This window comes from Ambystoma mexicanum, chromosome 11 (genome assembly GCF_040938575.1).
Source record: "Ambystoma mexicanum isolate Mex_15411 chromosome 11, UKY_AmexF1_1, whole genome shotgun sequence".
In the NCBI taxonomy this organism is placed as follows: domain Eukaryota; kingdom Metazoa; phylum Chordata; class Amphibia; order Caudata; family Ambystomatidae; genus Ambystoma; species Ambystoma mexicanum.
In genome coordinates, this window is record NC_090934.1 from 854,074,455 (window position 1) to 854,099,573 (window position 25,119).

Sequence of the window (25,119 nt, forward strand, 5' to 3'; positions counted from 1 at the left end):
CGTCGGGCGGGGAAGCCCGGGGAGGAGGTGACGACGCCTCGCTCCCCCACCGATGGGGCCTTCGAGCTCGACCGGGGTCTCTCCAGGAGCTTCGCCGGGTGCTCGGCCTTCCTCTTACCCAAGCCAGAGCGTTGGCTCGTGGTCGATGGCGCCGGGGAGGATGCGCCCTGTCTGGCAACCGTAGAGCCCGACGTTCGGCGCTCCCGGTGCCAGCGGACTCGTGGTGCTTGGCCTTCTGTTGGGCCCCCGTCGCGCCCTCAAAGGTCTTAGAAGACCGCTCGGACTTCTTTTCCTCGCCTGACGGGCTCGTCCCTTCCAGCCAGTTGGCGAGACGCAGATGGCGGTCCTTCATGGTCCGCTCCGACATATCGCCGCAAAACGCACAGTCCTTCTCCACGTGCGTCTTGTCCTCATCCAGGCAGTAGAGACAAAGGGAGTGTTCGTCCTCCTTAAAGACATCCTTAAAGACCCTGAACAGCTTTCCGGGCGTCGAGCTTCCCTTCTCCTGGGCCATGTCCGAGATGGGCCTGAGAGACTTCTGGAGTCCTCCAAAAGCGTGGCTCGACGAAATCTTCACCCTTGAGGGGCGTAGAAGAATCCGACACGGGTCCCCGTTGATCGGATAAAGAAACGGTGGAGTTTGAGGCTCTTTTGACCGGAAAAAGAGAATTTTCCTATGAAAAAGCGCGAAAACGCACTAAAGCTCGAGAGCAATAGCATGAGGATCCCAACACTTGAACGTGTGGTAAAAATCTGAAGATGGCTGCCAGAGGCGGGGCTTAGGGAGATGGCAGTCATTGGCTGTGGTCAGTATGACGCAGAGATCAGTGATTGGTTACTACTACAAAAGACAGATCAGAAACGAAACTGATTTTTCTTTACCGAGGATTCCCAGCCTGACGGGGAATATTCATGAGCATGTGAATCCATGCCAGACCCCATGCTGGAGAAAAAAACAATCTGAGGGACCTCGGCGTGTGAGGGATTTTGGGTACTACACACGTCACGATAGGGATAGTGTTTCAGACACGCCTATGCCGACGTCCCCTTTCGGTCCCCCGAAAGACAAGTTGCAATACTCTGCGGTTACCACTGGATGTCGGACCATATGCACAGCATGTGATTCTAAGCAGATTAACAAGCATCAGAAAGTGCATTACAGTAGTCAATTTTAGACATGCCGAGGGTTCTAGCAAGGATGCAGTTAGAGGAGGTAAAAAATGGTCAACATGCTGTAAGTTTGCATGTGTAGGCCGATGCCGAGACAACAGCGTTTGTAGAGAGAGAGACAGGGTGGAATAAAAGATAAATGCCTACAGTTTGTGTTTAGATACCTTAATGGTATTAACATCAATGAAGGATTGGATGGGTGGATCCAGTCTGTTGAGTCTGAAGTGGGAACCTAGGATGAGAACCTCTGTCTTCTCGTCACTGAGACAGGGCCCGTGTTGAGCCATCCAGGCCTGGTTGACCCGATAGACATCATTTAAGACTTTGGAATCAACAGATTGGTCACCAGTGATGGGAATGAGTATTTGGGTGTCATCTGCGTAGTTAGTATAGGTGACACCCAAATAGTCCAGAATATCAAAGAGTGGCTTCATGAACACGTAATAAAGTCTCAGTGAAACACAAGAGCCCCGAGGGACCCCACACATGACTGGCGAGGGTTCAGCCGAGGCCGATGGTGAGAAGACCCTCGTGGATCTGTTTGCTAGAAAGGATTTGATCCATTTAGTGGCTTCTTCGGAAACGTGGGCTGCAGATTTAAGATGGTGGCATAGAATTTGATGATTGACCAGATCAAATGCTGCCGATAAACCAGGCAAAAGTAAGAGGGCTAATTTGCAGTTTTCAGTTCATCAATTTGAGTCTTTAAATCGATTAGGGCAGTTTGTTCCGTGCCTAGGTTGGAAGCCAGATTGTCTAAGGCCGAGGAGTTTATTGGAGTCTAGATAATCCTGGATTTCTAAATCGGCAGCCGGTCCAGGATTTTAAGTAAAAAGAGTACGTGGTAATAGGCATGTAATTGGAGAGATTGCACGGTCCAAGGACGTTTTTTAAAGGGGATGACCCAAGTATCCTTAAGGTTATCAGGGATGATACCGGATTTGAAAAATGCGTTTATGAAGGTGGTGATGAATGGTTCTGGATCCTGGGCAGCCTCCTTAATGATGGGGCTGGGCATGTGTCACCCTGGCAGTTGGATGGTTTTAAGTTTACTGATTATATTTTCATCCACCTTAATGGCGAGAGGTGAGAATCTAAATGGTTTAAGGTTGTGTGCAGGTGGGACAGTTGTTGGGGGCAATGCTGTACTGCGAATCTGTAAGTACACTGCATTTCTGCCATTCATTTTAGTTTGTAAAGTGGAGATTTTACAAAGGAGCGCCTTTTGAATGTTAGCTGCGCTGTCATTGCTACAGGGTTCCGGGGGGTGCTGCTGGTGATTCTAGTTCTTTAATTATCTTAAAGAGCTTTTTAGTATTGGATTCTGCCTGCAGAATGCACTTGTTATAGGTGTCTTTTTTTGACTTGGAATATAGTCTCTGTAGTTGGAGGCTATGATAAGATTGTTCTTGTTTGCATCTGAGGGAAGACTTTTCCAGCGGGCCCCAGCGTTTCCCTTTTCCTTATGTAATATTCTCTGGTGTGCACAAGGTTTGGGTTTAATTGGGGCGATGTGTTCATGGCTTTAAATATGGTTTGATTGACAGTGTCGACTAAGACTGGGGTCTGCACATGCCACTGATGCATTGTTAAGTATAGAAAGGATTACGGGGGAGCAATTTCTCCCTTGTTATGCCCCTCTTATTTCTGGTGCTGATAGAGGGTGCAATGTTCGGTTTAGATCATTGGTTATTGGCTTTAATGATGATCTGACCATGCGCAAGGTGCGTTTGACACCAAGTTAATGCTGCAGTCCAGGGGTCTTCCTTTGATACAAGTGGGTTCATGGATACGATGGGCAAATCCTAGATCTGTTAGTGTATTGGCATGGTCAAGGGCTTTAAGGTTGTTGGGGTCTTGGTAACCAAGATTGAAATCACCTAGCAGGATAATTAGTGAAGTGGGCTTGGCATTTGCTGCAAGGAGGGATGTGATGTCATCGCAAAGTTGAGCGAGTAGGGTGTCATAGGGTGCACCGGTTGTGTGTGCAGCTGTTGCTTTTGCCGGAGGGTAGCTGCATCCTAGCATTAGGTGTGGTGGTATGGATGCCGGTTGAATGTGTGCAGACTGGTGGGTGGCCAACAGGACTGGGTTCTGGCTGCGATAGGCCTGTAGGATGCATGTGTGCAGCTAGGTCAGTTTGTCATGGGGTATACCTGCGTTTTATTAGAATTAGGCGTTGATGGGGTAATGATCGCATGTGAACAGCTAGGCCGAATTGATCGAGGGGTATAGCTGCATTCGAATTGTGTGATGGAGTAGAGAGTAAGCATAATGATATGGGATGAGATGCAGCAAGAGCAACCTCGAGGTTGATGTTAATATTTGCTCTTCTATCTAAATGTGGCATTTGCTAACATTCACAATCCTATCTAGATGCGACCCAGGCTAATGTTCACAAGTCTATCAAATGTACTTGCTAACAATCCACAATTGCAGACACCGGCACCCAGTATTTCACCAGCCTGTTTTAGCTGAGGCAGGGTTTTTCAGCAGTGCCAGGCCCTCATCCCAGACATCGTCCAAGAGGGGAACCGCCAGAATGGTCTTCCTTTTCGCCTCCCGGCGTTCATAAAGAAAAACCTCTTTCGGCTCCTCTGGCGTGAGCTGGAAGAGTTCCGAAGAGCGGGCGACCATGGAGTGGAACAAACCCACTTTGTCCGGTGAAGAAGCCCTTGGAGTGATGTTGCTGTGTCCTTCCCTGTATCCCTAGGGAGGGGGCATGTGTGGCGACATAGGGTGCGGCTTCCTTTTCTTCGGCAATGGTGGGCCCAGTGCCTACTTAGTCCTTCACGGCCCGTCAGGGGCTTCCTCCTCAATGTTCCAGTCGTCCACAACATCCTCCGGGACCGTGTGGAAACCATGTCCTCTGTCGGAAGAAGAAATATCCGTGCCCTGGAGCACTCCCCCGGCCCCCCCATTCCCCTTTTTGTGTCCTGAGGGGTCCGTCTCAGCGACGGGATCCTCTTTTCTGGGGTCTTTTCCACTGGTTTGGCAGAAGCCTCCCGCCTGGGAGGAAGAGCCACTGTGGCTGCCATCGGGCACCGTGCACCAGGTCAGCCCCTTTTCGCCTTTGAAAGGGCAGCCACCACCTGCTCGATAGTTAAGAACGATTTAGCCTGGATCACCTGGGTCTTCACGGGAAGGTAGTCTACCTTACCCTGCGGCTTGGCCTTCTCCGGTTTCTCCCGCAGCTTCCTGGGGGTAGCAGACTTCCTCTTCGACGAAGAACTGGAGCGATGGCTGGAGACTGAGGCCGATGGAGAAGATGAACGTGCCCGTCCCAGGACCGGGTTGCGCGGCGACCCTGATGGAAACACTTGCGGTGCTTCGCCTCGTCTTGGGGCCCCCATAGATGGGGTGCCCTCAAAGGACTTAGAAGCCCGCTCTGACTGGCTGAGGCATGCCCCTGTGAAACACACAGGTAGCGGTCTTGGCGTTGAGCCACGTCGCCAATCTGCTGTGCCAATCTTTGATGGTGCACTTGGAAAACCAAGACAGATCTCGCAATCCTCCTTGTGCGTCGAGTGAAGTCAATAAAGGCACTGGTAATGCTGGTCTTCCACAAACACATTCCTCAAACCACAGCTCATACAGAGCTTCAAGAGGGAACCCCTGTCCAACTCCAACATGGTCTGGCGTTGATGGCATTCTGGATTCTTCCAAGAGAAAACACTCAACGATTCTGCCCTTGAGGGGCGATGAAAGATGCTGACAAACAGATCCCCGTTGGTCGGATGAAGAAACAATGGAGCACACAGGCTCGATCGGACAAAAATCTGAATTTCCTAGCAAATAAAGCACGAAAACGCAGAAAAGCTCTAAGAGCGAATCACGAGCACTCCCAACACTTGGATGTGCAGTAAAAATCTGAAGATGGCTGCCAGAGGAGAGGTTTAGGGAGAGGGCATTTATTGACTGGGGCAGTATGACCCAGAGCTCAGTGATTGGTTTATAGGAGAAAGACAGGTTTGAAAGTGAAACAGTTTTATCTTTTACAGAGGATTCCCGGCCTGACAGGGAATATTTATGAGCATGTAAATCCATGCTACACACCATGCTGAGAAGCATCTTTACTGCATTGATAGCCCAATGTATCTTTTGGATAGACATTGGGGTACTAATTCGTTTAGTCCAACTCGCAGAATTGAGGTTTAGGGGAATCCGATGTTCAAGGGAACCACACGGCTGGCTTAAAATAGATATTGGGCACATGGGGCCGTGCATCACCTTTAGTGGTTTGTACTGGGTAGACCTGGCCAGGCCACATCAAATACTGTGGGATGGTCTGTATTGAGTTGCAGTTTTAGGAGCCAACCAAATTGGCTGGCTGCCGATTGTCTTTAATCCCCATTATGTGATTGGTGAGCTGCTTAGGCAAGCCCAGGTGTGACTAACCACGGGGAGACCCTGTCCTACACTCCCTTCTGCTTTTATAAAGGTGGTTTACTTACCTGCTGGGGATAGCTTGCATCATTAACCAATGTTGCTAAATCTTTAGGACCAGGTTTGGCCATAACAGTCCTGATCTCTGGTTGGGGTTTTGGCTGCTGGTCATGCGCCCTGGGCTGCCTCCAATTTCCTGCTAGTTCCACTCGTGTGCTGGGTTTGGCCTTCCATGCCAAGACCATCTCCAGGGTACCGCAAATGTTCCCTTCATCGCCATGGCAGTCCTGCCTTGGTGCTGTTCACTGCCACAGCCTGGAGGGGTGTTGAGACCAACACTTCGCCTGCAGTGTCCGAACAGCCTGTTAAGTTCCATCACTCATGAAAACAATAGTGAAGTAATGAAAGGTAGCAGTGGGGAGAATAGCCTAATTGGAGAAATGCATTGTGCGAAACACTAAAACAGAAGTGTCTACATGCAAAGTTTGAGCAAATTATGTTATGAGACAGCATGAGCCAAGCCTTACTTCCGTCAGCGGTGCCGGTCCCTCTCTCGATGTCTCTCATAATATTCTTCTGGTCGGTCATCAGTGTGCAGTCCGTCCCGATGCCTCCTGCTCTCCCGTGACCTGCTGGATGACCTCTCACTCGATCGGTGCCTTTTTCTGAAACAAAAACAGGGAACCATTTGCTGTGTATGTGAAATGGGCTTGAGAACCCAAATTCAAGGAACACGGAAAAACAGAACCAGTCATAATTAGTTAGTATCTAGCTCAACTACACTAAGTTTTAAAAAATATATTGCACCTGCTAAAATATGTACCAGTAAAAAAAAACTCAATTATGGCACATTAGAAAGGGGAGAAACCGCTGTACATCCCATGAGCAAGCAATTGCTCCTCAGGCCCCCCCCAAACCACGCTCTTCCAACCATCATCCCTTACTCCATCACAATCAATTTTAATATTTGATATTTGTCCTCTTGAAATTTCCCACAACTATTTTGCCTCTAATCCAGCAAGCCTAAAGCTCTCCATCCCTCTAGGAGCATAACCTTGATGCCTAGTGTTAGGGAGAATTCTGATTTCTGTGCCAATTCCCTACAACCTTAGAGACCCACAGCTCTTTTGCTGGACTTAGAACTTTTTAATGTTAACCCTGGAATGAATGAGACCTTTTTCTCTCGTGTGTTTTAACCCGATTTGGATTTTGTGTTTCAGTTTTTGAAGTCTGACAAACTCCATAGGCATCTGCTTTTTGTATGGTGACAGCACCTTCAGTGCAGCGTCACAGATAAATCCTTTTAGATTTGCCATAAGGTTTAACTACCTTTTCTTGTGTGAACTACAGTTCGCCAAGAATAGTAAAGTGAAATTGACTTTACTTACCTTTTCTCTTTGTAGGTCCAGCCCACACCATTTTATGTGGAGTGCTTGGGGTTACCTAGTAGCCCCTTATCCTACTCTCTCATGTAAACAATTTTATGTTACCCTCACTACTTTAAATGGCTGGTGGCAGTGGTTGAATTTTTCCTACCATTGTGCTTTTCTACCGCAGGATGAACCCTCGGCTGCAGTACAGCACCCATAGGTGACCGTTTATCAACTCACCTCCCTCCTGCGCCCATCGTTTCAGTATTTTATGTTCATGAGGTCTTTCTTGCGTTTTACTCTGCGTTGACAGATTGAGCACTTTTGGTTCCAGTGTGTCTGGAAGGACAGGATGTGAGGGAAGGTCCTGAAACTCCAGTCCTTACTCTAGGAATGCCTGAATGCAACTAGCCCGATTGGCTGGCTGTCCTTTTAGGACATCCACCCTGATGTTTGACAGCCTAGGCTATGCATGAATGGAAAACACCTGCTTAAAAGGAGAGGGGTTTGGGACTACATGCAGAGTGGACCACTGGGAGAAAAACCCGAAGAAACCATGAACAAAGCTTGCTGCAACCTCCTAGAACTTTGAATTGCCCAGTCAAGCACTGCTGCTGTAAGCTTCAGACCAAACAACTTTTCGCCTTGGGTTAGTGGGACCAACTAATCCTGAGACAAACTCTGGACCACCATCCCAGACTTGCTGTGCCCCTCTGTTGCTTCGGAAGCCCAATGCCAGGGGTCGAGTGTCTAGTCTAGTGCAACGTCTGCCACGGAACAAATCCAGCTAGAAGCTCCAGGAGACACCCAAGGACCCTCCATAAGCAGGATCTCCAGAGTCCCCTCACCAGACTGCAGGACCGAGGGAGCAGAGAGTCCAACCAGTGTCCAATATCTACAACGGTGCAGCTAAAAGGCAATGAGGCAAGTACCCCAAGCCCAAAAAGTACCTCTGGTTGGAAGAAAGTGGTCCAGCTGGATTTGTTCTTGCTACAGCCAAGCAGACCCTGGTTACTGAGCCTCAGTCGTAGGGACAAAAGAGGGCTCCTGCAACAGTACTCTGGAAAGGCTTTGGCAGTAACGGGCCCTCTGATTTAGTAGCTCTTCTAAATTTCAGTGCTTCGCAAACAGCACTGATTCAGAACGAATAACTCCGGTTGGACTTTCCTTGCTCCCTTGGTCCTGAACTCTGGATCGGGATTTCCTGTTTCTGGAGTGTCCTTAGGAGGCTCCTGGAGCTTTTGGCAGGATTCATTCAACGGCAGACGTTTCACTGGGTTATTGACACTCAACCCCTGGCATTGGGCTTCTGCAGCACTGGAGAGGCAGAGCAAGTCAGGGATTGTGCCAAAGTGGAGTTCGTCTCAGGGTTAGTTGGTCCCGCTAATCGAAGGGAATAAGTCGGTCCGTCCAGAGCTTCTCGGTCAATGAATAAAAGGTCAGCACAGCAGCAGGGCTTCACCAGGCAATTCAAGGTCCAAGAGGTAGCAGCAGGCTTCTCTTCACGATTTCTTCAGATGTTTCTTCCAGTGGTCGACTGCTTCTAGACCCCAAAACCCTCGACCTTGAAGCAAGTTTCCCATTCATTCACAGCCTAGGCTGTCAATCTCAGCAGGGTGGCTGTCCTTCCCGGACAGCCAGCCGGCCAATCAGGACTGGCTTCATTGCTGCATACTTGGAGACAAAGGACAGGGAAGTTTCGGGATCCTCCCTCACTTCCTGCCCCTTCCTGTCCAACGCACAGAGTAAAAGCAAAGACCGACCTTACAAAGTGGCGAAAAAAAAAGACAGGGGCCATTTTGACAAAATGGTCACCCATGGGTACACTACTACAGCTTTTTGGCCTGCGGTAAAAATGCAGATCGATAGTAAAATGTAAGCCACTGCCACAAGCCATTTAAAGAAGAGAGGGTAACAAAAAATGTTACATGAGCAAATAGGATAAGGGGCTACTAGGTAACCTCCAGCACTCCACATAACATGGTGTGCTGGACCTACAAAGTAATTTAAGTAAGATCAATTTCACATTACTATTCTCAGGAACCTTAGTTCACCCAAGAAAAGGTTTTTAAACCTTAAGTGCCGTGTGTCACTATACAAAAATCAGATGCCTACAGTGAAAAAATCCAAATCACGGAAAAACAGGTGAGTGAGGAAAAAGGTCACAGTCACGAGTTAAAATTAAAACGTCCCAAGGCCAACTAAAGAGCTGGGGTCTCTAAGGTTGAAGTGAATTAGCACAGAAATGAAAATACCCCAGATTCAATTTCACAGGGAAGACCTTAAGTCTCCTGGACCAGCAAGGAGACGAGACTACCTTCAGGAGGTCTGGTACAACCCTATAGGTTAACAGAAAAACATACCTGGAAGATGCGCCAGACTTGGCCTCAATCCCACGCAGACAGTCTTTCAAGGAAGAAAGCAGAACCCGGCAACGTGCATCATTCGCCACTCGCGACTCTTTGATAACAGCAATTGCTGTCTGGAGAGTTTTTGCAGCATTGCTGTATTCCCCTATAAAGCCAGAGCAAGACAAACAGTAGAAAGCAGAAAGGGATCCGAAATTAGACAAGTCAGCAGTAATAAGAACTAACACGAGACAAATAAAAAGTAAAGTTAGGAAAGAGGGTAGGAGTGTGAAAGAGCAGAGAAACAAAGTACAAAGGCAGGCACTGTGAAAAAGACCAAACCAAAGGATTGGGCAAAATAGAATGTCCAAGCATGTTTGACAGGAAAAGGAAAAACTGAGAAGCAAAAATACGATTGAGCTGGTGAGGCAAGTGACAGAAAGCAAAGAACATGCCACATAGAGTGATTGAAGAGCAATAGGCTTAGGCGAAGAATTGTAAGTGCCATTATTGGGCATCATCTCAAACCAAATATTGAAAAATCTAAGAAAAGTTGTAGCTAAGAAAATCCCAACAGAAAAAATGCCTGCTTAAAGAGACCACATGAGATAAGTTAAATATAGGATCCTTACCCTTTTGTTATGGACGTGCAAGTGACCCCTATAAATCAGGGAGCTCTTTAGCACTTCAAGAGGTCTTGCTCATCTCCATTAATAAGCCATGTATCAGTCCCTTTTACTTGATAGTGACTTTGTAGCATCAAAAAGCATTGCCAAAGAAAGTAGCTTTAAAATGACTGCCTGATCTGAAGACTTACATTTCCATGAATTACAAAGTGCAAAGTAGAGATTACAAAAAGATAGAGTTTAGAAATCCATTTGTACTGGAGTTCGCTGTTGCGCGGCTAGCTAACATGGCCGCTGCCTGAGAAGCTCTGTTCGAGGTTCTGATATCCTATTAAAAATCCTCCTCTGAATATGCCAGTTCATTTCTAATTTGGATATTGTGTGCTGGCTGGACTCCTTGGGCACCGTCTGAACTACCTTGGTGCCGGAGCTAGGGTCTGAGCGAGCTAAATCGCTGGGATTCTCAACAGCGCCTTTGATGGACGTGTCGGAGTGGAGGTGTGGGTGCTCATCCGGCGGTTGATGGCGTGCTGCTGGCGACCCCCGACCTGATTGCGGACAGTCGCTGGTACTTACTGTCTGGCATATATGCAAGCTGTGGGCCGGAGGAGTCCCGTGATCCATTCTACTGGAGGTGCCACAACTAACTGGGCTTGGTCCGGACCAGAGTTGCGGATGTCTGCGTCTTCGGAATCCTGCCATTTGAGCCGCCGACGAGAGCCGAGTCCTTTCTGTCCCAGAGCGCCCTGCGTTGACCCCACCTGCGGACGGCGATTGAGGTTGTGGGTTCTGGGGGACTGGCCTGGCAATACCCTCTGTTGATCCTGGTGCTGGCGCTGCCCCCACCTCGACGCTTGAATCTGGTCCGCTGTTTCCAGGTCTCCAGCGCTGTGCTTGGCTATGCCCGCTCACGCTTCTGTGCTGGCGTGAGGCTCTGGGGGCTATAGCCGGCATCAGACCCAGTGGCAACAGAAACACCCTGCACATGGCGACTGGCGGATGAGTCTCCCTGGGACGCCGGCATCTTCATCGCTACAAGTCTACTGTGGTAAGGAGAGCAGGGGGTGGGGGGGTTGCATCGACCCCCGAACTGTGAAATCCAATCTGAGCCCTAGGGCCCCCGTTGTGTGCCCCCTCTCCAGCCAACTCCCATGGTTCCCATTATCAGTTGCTTCCGCCCAATGCTTATGCACCTTCACAGCATTGTAGTCCTGGACCCAGGGGAACATATCCATTGCGAGCACTGATCTCCATATGTGCCTGATCATGGGGTATCCCTGTTGGAAAGCACTGCTGTGGACTCGCAGTCCGGGCCCCTGTCTTCACTGCAGGAGGGGTGTGCCTGCTCCTCCGGGACTGGTGAGTCGGGAACCATGCCTGTGCACTGCACCTGAGCGTTATCACCAGTGCGGGGTCCTCCGCTTTTCTTTCTCAGTCAATTTAACCTGAACTAAGGCAGTGATCACCATTGACTTTTCCCACGCAGCCAATGCAGCCACCAACAACGACCTGAACTTGTGCTAAAATACAACGCAGCGGGGGATCGAAGGGAAACCTCTGCCATTCCAGCCTGAGAATCGGCTCAGCGGACTCTCATATCAGCCCGAACTGGGAGAGCGGCGCTAACAAGTCCTACAACTGTGCACCCCACCCCGGTGCAGTGCTGTCTCCTTGAACCTGGCTGATGTGATTACCACGACTCATTGCCTACTCAATATTCTCAGCATGGGGAATTCAAAAAAACAAGCCAAGATGGACCTATTTGCCTGTTCCGACCAGTCTCAGTCACCCCCCCCCCACCCCGACATGCCAAGAGACCGCTCAGATTGATGCTGCCGCCCTGAATCAAACACTGCTGGCCTTAAAAAGCAGCACGGATAGTCTAGATGTTAAGATAGATGCAGTGACATGCAAAGTTGACACTTCAACTTTGCGAATTGATAAACTGATCGCATGGCTGAGGCGGAGCAACGAATTGGGCCAGGTGAGGACAAAGTCGCCACGCTGCAGCGGGAGATGGTGGAACTTCAACAAGCCATGAAGAAAGTAATGGCCACAAACGACGATTTGGAGGGGCGGTCCAGGCGGAATAATATTCGCATACTTGGTGTACCTCGACAGACACCGAGAACATGGATAAGTTCACGGAGTCCCTCCTGATGGATATCCTGGTTCACCCCCCAGTAACATCTATGTTTATGGTGGAGAGAGCTCATCAGCACTGGGGCCGAGATCCCTCCTGGTGCCCCAGAGCGCCCGATCATAGCCAAGATTTTCAGTTACCGAGACATTATTCTGTGTTCTGCGAGGGAAAAAGGTGACCTGCAGTGGGGCTCCTCCATTATTCGCCTGTTTACCGATTTCAGACCAGCGGTCCAGGAGCAACGAAAAACATTTAAATCCATGAAAAACACCCTCAGAAAGAAAGGTATTAAGTATGCCATGCTCTACCCAGCTAAGCTTAGAGTGCAGTACAACGGATCCACTGTCTTTTTCACCTCACCAGAGGCTGTGGCACGCTTTGCCTCGAACCTCCCGGATCCAGGGGGCGCCACAAGGCGCTCACCACACCACCCTTAGAGTCTATGCAGCAAGATAGCCTCAGCTGTTATGATCACATTCTGTGACGGTATACCCAGTCTTAGAGTTGGCTTCAGAGAGTATCCTGTGGCCTCGACCATTAGGAGCAGGTTGGGCGCCTCTAGCACTCCAGGTTCCGCAGGCACTGCAGATTGTTTCATGAGTTTATGATGCAAGTTGGATTTGGGGGTGGTTAAGGGAGCCGGTAGGTTATAGTTTCTGGCGTGGGTGGGATGGGTGTGGGGGGCTACTAAGTTTGGGGTTGCTTTGTTTTTAGTAAGTACACAGGCATTCCATGGACCCAGGACATCGCACACAGTCCACAATCTGACTACTCTCACAACTGTCCCTTCATCTATACTCGTACAGACCTGAATATACTCACTGCCACTAAAGCATTGCAAATGCCATGGCTTCACACAAGTAAGGTGGTCAGAGGGGGGAAAGCACTAGCCCTACTGTCTTGGAACATAAGTGGTTTCACTAACGCCAAGAAACCTCGTTTGATTACAAATTACTGTAGAAATCATGGGATAAGCATACTATGCTTGCAGGAGATGCATCTTGCAAAAGGGGCCCCTTTACCTAGACTTGCGGGATGGGGATTCACAGATACGAGTCATCTTATACATCACACTCCAGGGGCGTAGCTCTATATATATCTATATGTAGTTCTCTACAATAGAGCCTGCACAGACAAATCGTAGACAGTGAGGGCAGATTTGTAATGCTAGCAGGGGAACTGCTTGGCACAAAACACCTTCTGATAAATATATATGCTCCCAATACAGACTCTCCGGAGTTCTTTCATCAGTGCGTCAAGCATATGGAACAAGTTACTTACCTGTAACTGTTCTCCAGCATGGGTCTGGCATGGATTCACATGCTCATGAGTATTCCCCGTCAGGCCGGGAATCCTAGGTAAAGAAAATAAAAAAAAAAAACAAAATCAGTTTCGTTTCTAATCTGTCGTTTCTCAGTAGTAACCAATCATTGGTCTCACTGGTCCCAGCCAATGACTGCCCTCTCCCTAAGCCCCGCCTCTGGCAGCCATCCTCAGATTTGGTAGCACGCAAAGTGGCAGTATGACCAAGTTAAGAGCCGCAGATGGGTAGGAGGGAGGGTTCGCATGTGAATCCATGCCAGACCCATGCTGGAGAACAGTTACAGTTAAGTAACTTGTTCCTTCTCCAGCATGGGTCTGGTATGGATTCACATGCTCATGAATACAAGAATACATAGCAGTACACACATGCACAGCCAACGGGAGGTGGCAAAGGCTCAACATTAAGCAATACATCAAAACTCAACATTAAGCAATTCTTACCTCCTCACCAGGCTCACTAAGGGCAAACAGGTTGCACAGCACCGCTTGGCCGACCCTGGACTCCTCCCTGGAATCCCGGTCGACGCAGTAGAATCTCGTGAAGGTGTGCGTCGACCTCCACGTAGCAGCCCTGCAGATGTCCAGCAGGGGCACACCAGACAAGAACGCCGTGGTAGCAGCGATAGCTCTGGTCAAATGGGCTCTCGGACGGCCAGGCAACGGTCGGTTTGCCAACCGATGAGTGCATGATGCAGCCGGAGAGCCATCTGGAAATGGAAGCCTTCGAGAGCCTTCCCTTGGTTCACAGGTCCAAAGTTCACAAATAGCTGTGATGTCTTCCGAAAACTCTTCGTGCAGTCCACGCAGAACTTCAGCCCTCTAGCCACATCCAGCGAGTGCAAAGTCCTCTCGGCCGGCGACGGGAAGAACACAGGTAACAGCAAGGGCTCGTTGAGGTGGAAGTCCGATGGCACCTTGGGCATAAAAAGGAGGGGTGCGTCCTCAGCACCACCCTTGTGTTGTGAAAAGTCAAATATGGAGGCTTGCAGGATAGGGCCTGGATCTCTCCCACTCGTCGTACGGAGGTGATGGGCACAAGAAACGCAGATTCCACGACAGGAACTTCAACCATGCCGAATGCAGGGGCTCGAATGGCGCCCCCATGAACCTGGTCAGCACCACGTTTAGCTCCCAGGCAGCAGCCTTCACCGGCGGGAACAATCGGAACAGTCCCTTCATAAATTCCTTCACCAGGCGATGGGACCACAAGGACGCCCGTCCTGTGGTTCTGGTGTATCGGGAGATCGCAGCCAGATGTATCTTGGAGGCGTGAGCCAGTCCAGCCTTGGCCAGCGACAGTAGGTACGGCAGCCCTTGAGGGGCCGTAATCCGTAGAGGGTTAATCTTCTGTGCACGGCACCAGACAGAGAACCTCTTCCACTTATGTCCGTAGCACTTGAGAGTTGAGGACGCCCTGGCCTTTGCAAGGACCTCTCTGCAGTCAGCCGGGATATCGTACCCTCCAAACTCTAGTGCTGCAGGAGCCAGGCCTGCAAGTTCAGCGACTCCGGGTCGTGATGAAGTATGGCGACTCCTTCTCTGGAGAGAAGATCCGCGTCAGTCGGAAGCTTGACTGGTGGGGACGCTGACAAGTCCAGAAGGTCCGGGAACCAGATCTGCCTAGGCCACGCCGGTGCGACGAGGATCATCCTGCACCAGGACCTCTTGAGCTTGTTGACGAGTCAGAGCAGCAACGGCAACAACGCATATAGGCACAGACCGTCCCAGGGGAACGAGAAGGCATCGCCCATGCTCCTCGGCTGGGGGAACCTGCTGGCGAACCTCTGGCACTTGGAGTTCGTCGCCGCCACGAACAGGTCGATCTGCGCCCCCCCCCCCCTCCCCCCCATCGTCGGAAGAGTCAATCCACTTGATCCGGACGTAGTTCCCACTCGTGGCACAAGCGCAGCTCCCTGCTGAGTGAGTCGGCGATGGTGTCCCTTATCCCTGCCAGATGAAAGGGCACCAGAAACATCCCTTTGGCGACGGCCCAATGCCACAGATCCTGGGCTTCCTTGGATAGGGCTGGGGATCTGGTTCCTCCCTGCTTCCGGATGTAGAACATCGTGGTGGTGTTGTCGGTGAAGATTCTCACCACCTTGCCCTTGAGGGACGGGAGAAAGGACCCGAGGGCCCAGAACACTGCACGGAGCTCCGGGATGTTGATGTGAAGCGGTTTCTCCTCCGGGAGCCAAAGGCCTCTGGGGTGAAGTTTTCCGGTGTGCGCTCCCCACCCTTCCAGGTAGGCATCTGTCATCACCGTTATCTGGTGGGATGGGGTCTGAAAGTCTGTGCCCGCCGTCAGATGAACGCGGGTGCCCCACCACTGGCGGTCTCATTGAGCGGGATCCTGTCCTCGAGGCTGCCCGTCGCTTGGGGGGCGGGCGTCGAGGAACTCTTGCAGAGGGCGCATCTGAAGCCTGCACAGGCGCACGAGATATATGCAGGACAACATCATCCCGAGGAGGGACTTGATGGACCTCACCCTGGCCACGTCCGTGGCCAGCAGGCGCTGCACCTTGCCCAGGATGGCCTTCATCCTTTCCTCAGACGGCGAGGCCAGACGAGCTTGTCTCCCAGAAACAGTGCGACTGGGACCAGGTGGGATTTGGGAAAGATGGAGAATCCCAGGTCCGTGAGCAGCGGGATGGTCTTCGCTGTGTGATCTACAGCGAGCTCCCTTGTCCTTGCTCGGATGAGCCAGTCGTCCAGGTAGGGGTAGACTTGGATCCCCTGCAGGCGCAGCCGCGCCGCCACTGGTCCAAGGCACTTGGTGAACACCCTGGGTGCCGACTTCAATCCAAACGGGAGGGCCATGAACTGGTAGTGCCATCCTTGGACCACTAACGTGAGGAACTTTCAGTGTCCTTTTAGAATGAGGATGTGGCAGTATGCATCCTCCAAATCCAACGACGACAGGAAATCGCCCTCCTCCAGCTGTCCCAGCACGTGCTGGAGGGTGACCATCCGGAACTTCTGTGCCTTGATGTACTTGTTCAGTCGTCACAGGTCCAGGTTTCACGAGGAAGTACCTAGAGTATACTCTGGAGCCCCGGAGCCTCTTCGGGACGAGCTCGATGGCACCTTTTTTGAGCATCGCCCTTACATCCAAAAGCAGTTGAGGGACGAGATTTTCTTTCCTGGCCACGGGTGGAATGCGGGGCACTTTTTTTAGAAATTCCCCTGGGCCAGGTCGTCCAGCACCCAACGGTCGGTGGAGATGGACTCCCACACGCTGACAAACTTTGCCAGCCGGCCTCCCACCGGGGTGCTTTGCTCGGTTTAATCTTGCTTGGAGGACGCCTTGCCCTCCCGGGCGACGGCGGGGTCCACCCGACTTGCCTCGTCCTCTATAGGCTTCCTGAGACTAGGAGTGGGCCGCTTGGCGGTACGTAGAGGAGCCACCGCTGAATCCCTTGGAGGCACCCTGCTTGCCTCCAGTGCTCTGAAAGGACGGCCTCTGTTGCCAGAGAACGCCTACGGCCTTAGCTGTCTGTCCGCCTTGATGGCTTGGAGGGACTCATCCACTGTTTTCCCAAACAGATTGTTCCTGTCGAACGGCATGTCCAAAACCTTGGCTTGTACGTCCTGGCGGAAATCCGCCACCCTCGTCGTCTAAGGCAAACGCTGTTGCCTAGCTGGCGGAAACCGGTGTCGCAATATTAGTTGCCACCGTAATGGTGTGATCCGCCACCACTTCGCCTTCTTGCAAGATCTCCAGGGCCTCGGCCCTCTTGTCATCCGGTAGGAAGTCCAACAGAAGAGGGAGGGCGATCTTGTACCATAACTCCCTGTTGTAGCGGGCCACGATCGCGAGGGCGTTGGCCGCCTTAATCGTTGTTGCCGCCGAGATAACTCGTCGACCCATTGCGTCCAGCTTCTTTCCTTCGCCGTCCGGCGGGGAAGTTGATGTGGAGGTCGATGCCCCCCACCCCGCTTTCTTCTTGGCCGCCGCTGAGATGACCGAGTCAGGGGTCGGTTGTGCCCTAAGGCACAAAGGGGCCGCGTCGGGGACCCGGTACTACTTCTCGTACCGATCCCTCTTGGCAGGTGTCGTAGACTGGTTCTTGAGAAGGGTCAGACCCTCGTCCCAGATGTCATCCAGCAGAGGCACGGCGAGGACCGTCTTCCTCTTGGCCTCGCGCCATTGGTAAAGGAAACCTTCCTTCTCTTCGAGGCAGAGCTGAAAAAGCTCGGATGCCTTGGCGATCATTGCATGGAAAGATCCGACCTCGTCGGGCGGGGAGGCCCGGGGCGATGGGAGCTCCGTCCCGTCACCGGTACCCGTCGTGGCCGTGTCCGTTCCCCCGTCATCCCCAGGGACGTGGGACGTGGGTAAAGGCTGAGCAGGCCGCAAGGGCTGAAAAGGCAGGGCTGGATGGATCAGTCTTTTGTTCGGGGGGGGGGGCTTCCCGCCGGGCCTGGTTCTGGCTCCTCCGTCGAGCCTGGTTCCGGATCCTGCGTCGGTGGTAAGGGCAATCTCGTCCTTATCTCCGAACATAAGGATTGTATCACCAACAGAATGGCCGCCAAGTTATCCTGCGGCTCCGGAAGCGACGGGTGACTAGGAGCTCGCCGGTGCCGCCGTCACCCTCGTCGTCACCTTCGTCGGGATCCCTCTCGTGGGGACGGGCCTCTTCGAGGCCCTCTAAGACTTCTACCAGCTCCTCCTTGGACGTTGTGTCCGTGTCCACAATGGCCACCGCCCCCCCCTCTTTTTCCGCCAGGGTCTTTTCGATGGGTCTGAAAGAGGCTTCCCTCCGCGGAGGCAGGGAGACCCTGGGCCCCGAGGTCGCCTCCACTGGTGTAGACTCCACAGGCTGCGCCAAGGCTGTCGCAACTTCCTCAATAGAGGGCTTGGCCGGGTGAATCAAGGCCTTTACCACCTTGTGCGGGCCTGTGGCCTTCACCTTGGAAAGGGGGGGGGGTCACTGCCTCGCTCCCCCTCGGCCGGATTCTTCGAGCATGACCGGGGCCTCTCCAGAAGCTTCGCCGGGTTCTCGGCCTTCCTCTTCCCTGAGCCAGAGCGTTGCCTCGTGGTTGATGGCGCGCCCTGCCTGGCAGCCGAGGAGCCCGACCGTTCGGCGCTCCCGGTGCCTGCTGACTCGCGGTGCTTTGCCTTCTGTTGGGCCCCGGGCGCCCTCACAGGATTTAGGTGAGAAGAAGAAGTCCAAGCGGTCTTCTGACGGGCTCTTTCCTTCCAGCCAGTTGGAGAGACGAAGGTGTCGGTCCCTGATGGACCGTTTCGACATGTTCCCGCAAAACGCACAGTCCTTCTCCACGTGCGTTTTGTCCTCATGAAGGCAGTAGAGGCATTTTGAGTGCTCGTCCTCCTTGAACACAATCTGCAGCTGGCACCCAGGGCAAACCCTGAACAGCTTTCCGGGCGTTGAGCTTCCTTTCTCCTGTGTCATGTTCGGCTATGCCAGAGAAACTTCTGGAATCCTCCAAGAAGCGTAACTCGACGAAATCTTCACCCTTGAGGCGCGTAGAAAAATCCGACATGGATCCCCGTTAATCGGATGTAGAGACGGTGGAGCTTGAGGCTCTATTTGACCGAAAAATGAGAAATTCACTTTGAAAAGTGCAAAAACGCAGCAAAAGCTTGAGAGCTAAACACGAGGACTCCCAACACTTGAGTGTGCAGTAAAAATCTGAGGATGGCTGCCAGAGGCGGGGCTTAGTGAGAGGGCAGTCATTGGCTGGGGGCAGTATCACCCAGAGACCAGTGATTGGTTACTACTGAGAAAGACAGATCAGAAACGAAACAGATACTGATTTTCTCTTTACCAAGGATTCCTGGCCTGACGACGGGGAATATTCATGGGCATGTGAATCCATGCCAGACCCCATGCTGGAGAAACATATGTTCCCCGGGTATGGGATTATATGGTCTGGCGATTTCAACATGGCCCTTGCGCTCAACGAAGACAGATCCACTGTCAATCATCCCTACCGGTTGCAGCAAAGGCTTGGTCTTCCATATCCCGATATCACGATCTGGGGAATGTATGGCGTTCCCAACACCCAGGTGTCAGGGAATATACCTTTTTCACGGGAGTGCACAGCAGCTTGTCTAGGATTGACTATAAAATGGCCTCCCCCTCTATACTCCGAGCCGCGACAGACGATTATACTCCCTCGCACGCTATCTGATCACTCCCCAGTCATCCTCCAATTCACGCCTCCTGACAGCCCAATACCCCCACCTCCGCTGGAGAGTCAGGGCGTCTGGAAGACGTGGCTTTCCGATCAGAGATAGGTCAGGACATAGACCTATTTTACTGCCAATGTTGGCTCAGTCCCAGACCAGGGCACAATTTTGGAGGCGTTCAGGCTTATCTGAGGGGGTGTTGTATCTCTAGAGAAGGAGGGGTGCTTAAAACCACCCGTAGGTCCATGCGCATACTAGAAGACAAGATCAGGGATGGAGAAATAGGCATGGATCAGTGGACCGGGGGCGGGGGGGGGGGGGGGGGGTGGAGAGAACGGGAGGGAGATCTTCTGAACAAGGTTTTCTGATGCAAAAACCACCTCAGTGCTAATCAAGAGCACAAACGCCCAGTGAGCAATCAGGACCAGTACTCATCTGTGAAATTAATCTATAATTCAAAAATGTTTGTTTTTGCTCAAAACTTTTGCTTTAGTCATGATAACTTTCAAAGAGCTTGTTTATGCACCCTGTCAACTGAAGATAGTCTATACCTCTGCATATATGTATTTAACATTTTACATTGTTTGCGTTTCATTAATTGTTCAATCCTTGTGCTCCAATTTTCACCAAGATTGATAATTCACAAATATGATTTTTTTAAATCTGTCTTTTTTCTAATTAAACAGAAATTACTTACATCAGCTTTATCTTCTATTTCTTTAGATTATCGTTTGGTTTTTCAAGGAAATTCTCTTTGGGATATCTTTGATACCAAGACTATTAAATATGAAACTTAGACCATAGTCTATTAACTTAGTGCATTACAGCTTTTGGATTTCTTGTTTGTATATTATAGACCCCACCATAGCTGTACCACATTTGAGGCGATCCCCTAATTCTGTAGTTTTATTGGCAACCTTGTTGCTGTGGGAGTGGTAAATAATGTAATTTTGGAAGGATTAAGTCCATTGTTATCCACTTTTCGCATACATTTTTTATTCTAATGCTACCCCCGTCTAGTGCACATGGTCGGTGCGGATCACTGACCAGTGCTCTCTTTTTCACTCAGCATGGCTGAGAATCAAACATTTAGCTACACCGAGGAACAAATTTCAGAAGTGATAGTGGTCCCTCCATTTTTGATCCAGCTGGCACTAATCGCAATATAGTTCACTCTACTGATCGTGAAGACTTATTAAAACTTAAGAAAAATTTCCAACCGAATTACATGGCCATTTTCTGCGTAAATATTTTAAATCTAATACTAGTCCGGTTGGCCCGAATGTACGTAACGAGCCATGTCTTTTTATCTGATAAACAGTACACAACTACCTTTAGCCAAATTGCTATCAAATGCAGTAGGGATTTTATGGTATTAACAATTAACACGGCTCAAAGAATTAGCTCGGAAACTCAAAAAGCCCTCGAGTTAGAAGAAAAATTTCTATCTAGCACGGTTATTTCTGATGCTAAGGATCAATTAGATTCCATCAACAAACTGAGGAATTCAAAGCCACAACGATTGGTAAAAAAATGAAGAAACTTGCGAAGGATATCCGCGAGTTTAAAGTGGAAAAAGTGTTCCCATACACAACTGATGCACATGTAGAAGCAATTAATAAACAATCTGCATCTAAACGTGGACAGGGCAATAAAAACAGAGGAGTTTCTTTTTCAAGTTCTAGTAGTAGTGGATCAGACGATCAGTCGACACAGAACCAGCAACAATCATTTGGTAATTTCCAACAGAACACCCCTTTTTTAGGCAGAGGTGGTTTTGGAATACCACAATGGGGCCCCGCCATGGTTTCAACCATTCGTACCAATGCGGAGACCCTGGGGCAGGAGACGTTGCACTCTTTAAATCAGGCAGCTCCACAAATTCCCATCTTCAATTTAGCAAATTTGAACATGAACCCATCACAAATATCCGTTTTATCAAAAGGGCCGTCTTTCGTTCCTACCACAGGGATTGACCGGTTCTCCACAGAAATGCAGGTTTGCAGATTTTTATGAACTGCGAGACTTAAATCATTCTTTCAAGACACCCCTGATAGAATACCGGGACAGGATTCTGGACTCCACTGTTCATTTAAATTCACCCCTCAGGACAACCAGGTGTCCAAAGAAATTCTGACATTTGAGAAGAGTGGTCTCAGGGACCTGCACAACTTAAAAACCAAAAATACCAGACACTTTGTCAAGCACAATCTATCGATGAAAACAAAGCTCTCAAAGAACTGGCCTCTAACACAGCCATAGTGATAAAACCAGCAGACAAAGGGGGAGCAATAGTCGTGATGACTAATACTCAATACTTGGAGATGGTAAACAACTTGCTAGCTGATCCTGTGAGCTATAAGAAACTGAAAAGGGACCCAACAAAGAAATCAAAGCAGAGATTGATCAGGCAGTCAAAGATGCATTTGAACGCAATTGGGTGTCTGATAACGAATGCGAATTCCTGACTACAAGCCAGGGGCGCACTCCCACTATGCGCTACCCAAGGTTCATAAAAAACCAACCCACCCGGTAGACCAATAGTCTTGGGTTGTGGTACTATACCTGAACCACTCTTCATTGACACTTTTCTTACACCCCTAAGCGTTTAAACAAGTACTTACCTGCGGGATACAATGAATACAATTCAAATTTTTGAACATCTTAAGTTTGATCCTACTAAACCAATTTTAGTGACCATAGACATAACTTTATATATATACACGAACATCCCCCAGACACAAGCCCTAGATTGCATGCGGGAGTACCTGACTGAATCGGACTCGCAACAAAGGGTGCCAATAAATTTCATCATGGAATTGATGGAATTAGCACTCTGCAAAAACTACTTTGAGTTCAATGGAACCTTTCTTCTCCAGACCAAGGGCACTGCGATGGGAGCCGCCTTTGCGCCGAGCTTAGCCATTCTATTCATGGCTAAGTTCGAGATAGAACATATTCTTTGTGAGTCCAATCCTTTCTTCAAATCCATTTTGAACTGGAAGCGCTATATAGATGACATTTTTTGTGGGAAGGACTGGAAGCTGAACTACTAGCCTTCCTTACTTGGTTAAACCAGATAGACACCAACATCCAATATACTCTTGAACATTCGAATAACCATGTCATCTTTTTGGACCTTATCATGATGGAACACTTAAATGTTGTCTCCACTGCAAATCAAGTGCCAGGAATACATTACTGCACTATACCAGTGATCACCCTCGTCATCTCAGGGATAATCTTCCTTATGGGCAATACCTGCGCATAAGGAGAAACTGCACTGACATACAAGACTTCTATAAGAAAGCAGACGAGTTGGACACCAGATTGATTCATTTCTTAGGATAACCTCTCTTTCAATCGGTCACGCAAAACGCCGGAAGAATCACCTTCTGGCTCAAATGTAATTCCAACACAACCTTCGGAAGAAAACAAGGCCACACCCGTAGGATAACCTTGTCCTTATGGAAAACATTAAAGGGTGGCTTGGCGTAAAGTGCCTGGAAATAACTCTGCGTGAGGAGCCGCAACTAAAAAAACAGTTTTAATAGGACAACAGTCGCAACGGACAAGAATGTAAGGGCTCAAACAGAGCTCCCATTAGCTACTTTAAAACCAAATTCAAATCCCATCTCGGCACCTGGAAAGGCAACGGTGGAGACACATTAGTTAGCCCTTTTAGAAACTGAGAAATCGAAGGAATCTTAAAATAAGAACATTCCTCAGACAAGCGCTTAAATATGGACAGCGCCGCCAGGTAACCCTTAAATGGTACCCACTTGCAGGCTCTTGTAGGCTAAAGAAAGCAAAAAAGAGACAAAACCAAAGGAATGGAACATTGGAAAGGATCCACATTCTGTACCCTGCACCAGTCACAGAACTTTCTCCAACAGCAACGATACAGGGATTTCATTGCAGGCCTTCTGGCCGAAAGCAACACCTCCATCACGTCTTCGGGGAGGTCCCAATCCTTATACCTCAACCTTTCACATACCAAGCATGAAGGCTGAGAGCCTTGACCTCTGGATGGAGAACCCTACCCCTTCCTCCCGAGAGAGCAGATTGTCTCGGTAGGGAAGACGGTGTGGAGGGCAGATGGACATGTCTACAAGGTCCGGGTACCACGATCTCCTCGCCCATGCCGAAGCAATGAGGATCATTCGGGAACCGAACCTCCGCAACACTTGCGGAATGACAGGGACTGAAGGAAACGCGTACAGCAGTGGGAAGGACCACTCTACTACAAACGCATCCCCCAAGGCTCCTCTTGGGGGAAATTCCCGCGAGCAGAATCTCTCGCACTTCCGGTTGACACTGGTGGCGGAGAGATCCAGTTGTGGGGTTCCCCAAAGGGCGAACATCTCTAAAAGAACTTCCTGAACCAGCTCCCACTCGTGAGAGACCGTGCTCTGCCTGATCAGAGCGTCCGTGTTTGTCTCCAGCCAGATGAACTGCCGAGATAGAAATTTCCTGCTGGATGGCCCAGAACCAGAGCTGCATCGCCTCCCTGCACAACGGGAGTGACCCTGCCGCCCCTTTTTTGGTGAGGTAGGGGATGGCCACTGTATTGTCCGTCATAATCGGGACATTCTTCCCCCGCACAGACGGCAGAAAAGCTTTCAGGCTAGCCTGACAGCCCTCAGCTCTAACAGATTGATGTGGAGTCTGGACTCCGGAGACCAACATCCGCTGGCTGTCAACTCCTTGGCATGAGCGCCCCAACCTGTGAGGGTTGCGTCACTCACGATCACCACCTCTGGCCATGGTTGCCAAAATGGTGCTCCATCAGATTGCCTTCTTCGTCCCACCATAGAAGATCCTGAGCGACCGAGGTCGGAATCTGCATGGGATCAGACATCCTGCCGGAGAACTGCGACCACTGCACGGATCTCATCCGCAGCCTGGCCTCTGGCACCACCAAAATGCAGGATGCCATGAGGCCGAGCAACATCAAGAATTCGAACGCCAGGAGACTCTGGGCACGTTGAAATTTGTCCACCATCTGCAGAATGTGATGAGCCCTCACCTGTGGAGGCGAACACTGCCCCAGGGATGTGTCGAGCACTGCTCCGATGTATTGGAGCCGCTGGGTAGGTGTCAAATGTGACTACTTTAAATTGAGGGAGAAACCCAGCTTGTGAAGGGAGTAGCAGGTGACGCACAGATGATCCAGGGCTGGCTTCGGAGAGCGCCCCCTGATCAATTAATCGTCCAGGTAGGGGTACACGTGAATCCCATTTCCCGAGAAACACTACCACCACCACCAACTTGGTGAAGACCCTCGGGCCAGAGGTCAATCCAAACGGCAGGACCCGAAACTGAAAATGCAAGTAACCAACCGCGAACCTCAGGTACTTCCTGTGCTTGGGATGAATCAGCACATGAAAGTAAGCATCCTTGAGGTCTAGAGACACCAACCAATCCTGAAGTTGAAGGGCCTGGAGGACTTAAGTAACCATCTTGAACTTGTCCTCCTGATGAGCTTGTTCAACCAATGCACGTCCATGATGGGTCTCAATCCCCTGTCTTTTTCGGGATAAAAAAAATAAGGTAAATACCATCCCTTGTTCCTCTCCACTACAGGCACCAGTTCTAT

At 50.3% G+C, this 25,119-nt stretch overlaps 1 protein-coding gene across 3 annotated transcripts in view; it reads right to left on the reverse strand.

Annotated features, from left to right (window-relative positions):
* Nucleotides 1-25,119, reverse strand: part of CPSF7 (cleavage and polyadenylation specific factor 7) — a 244,853-nt gene that overhangs the window by 108,269 nt on the left and 111,465 nt on the right. For all 3 annotated transcript variants that reach the window (XM_069623873.1, XM_069623875.1, XM_069623874.1), the window contains 2 exons: nt 9,290-9,440; nt 6,084-6,221 (listed from right to left, as the gene is read on the reverse strand). In XM_069623873.1, the coding sequence (XP_069479974.1) occupies nt 6,089-6,221; nt 9,290-9,440 (284 nt within the window). In that variant the 3' untranslated portion in view covers nt 6,084-6,088. The remainder of the gene's footprint in view (nt 1-6,083; nt 6,222-9,289; nt 9,441-25,119) is intronic.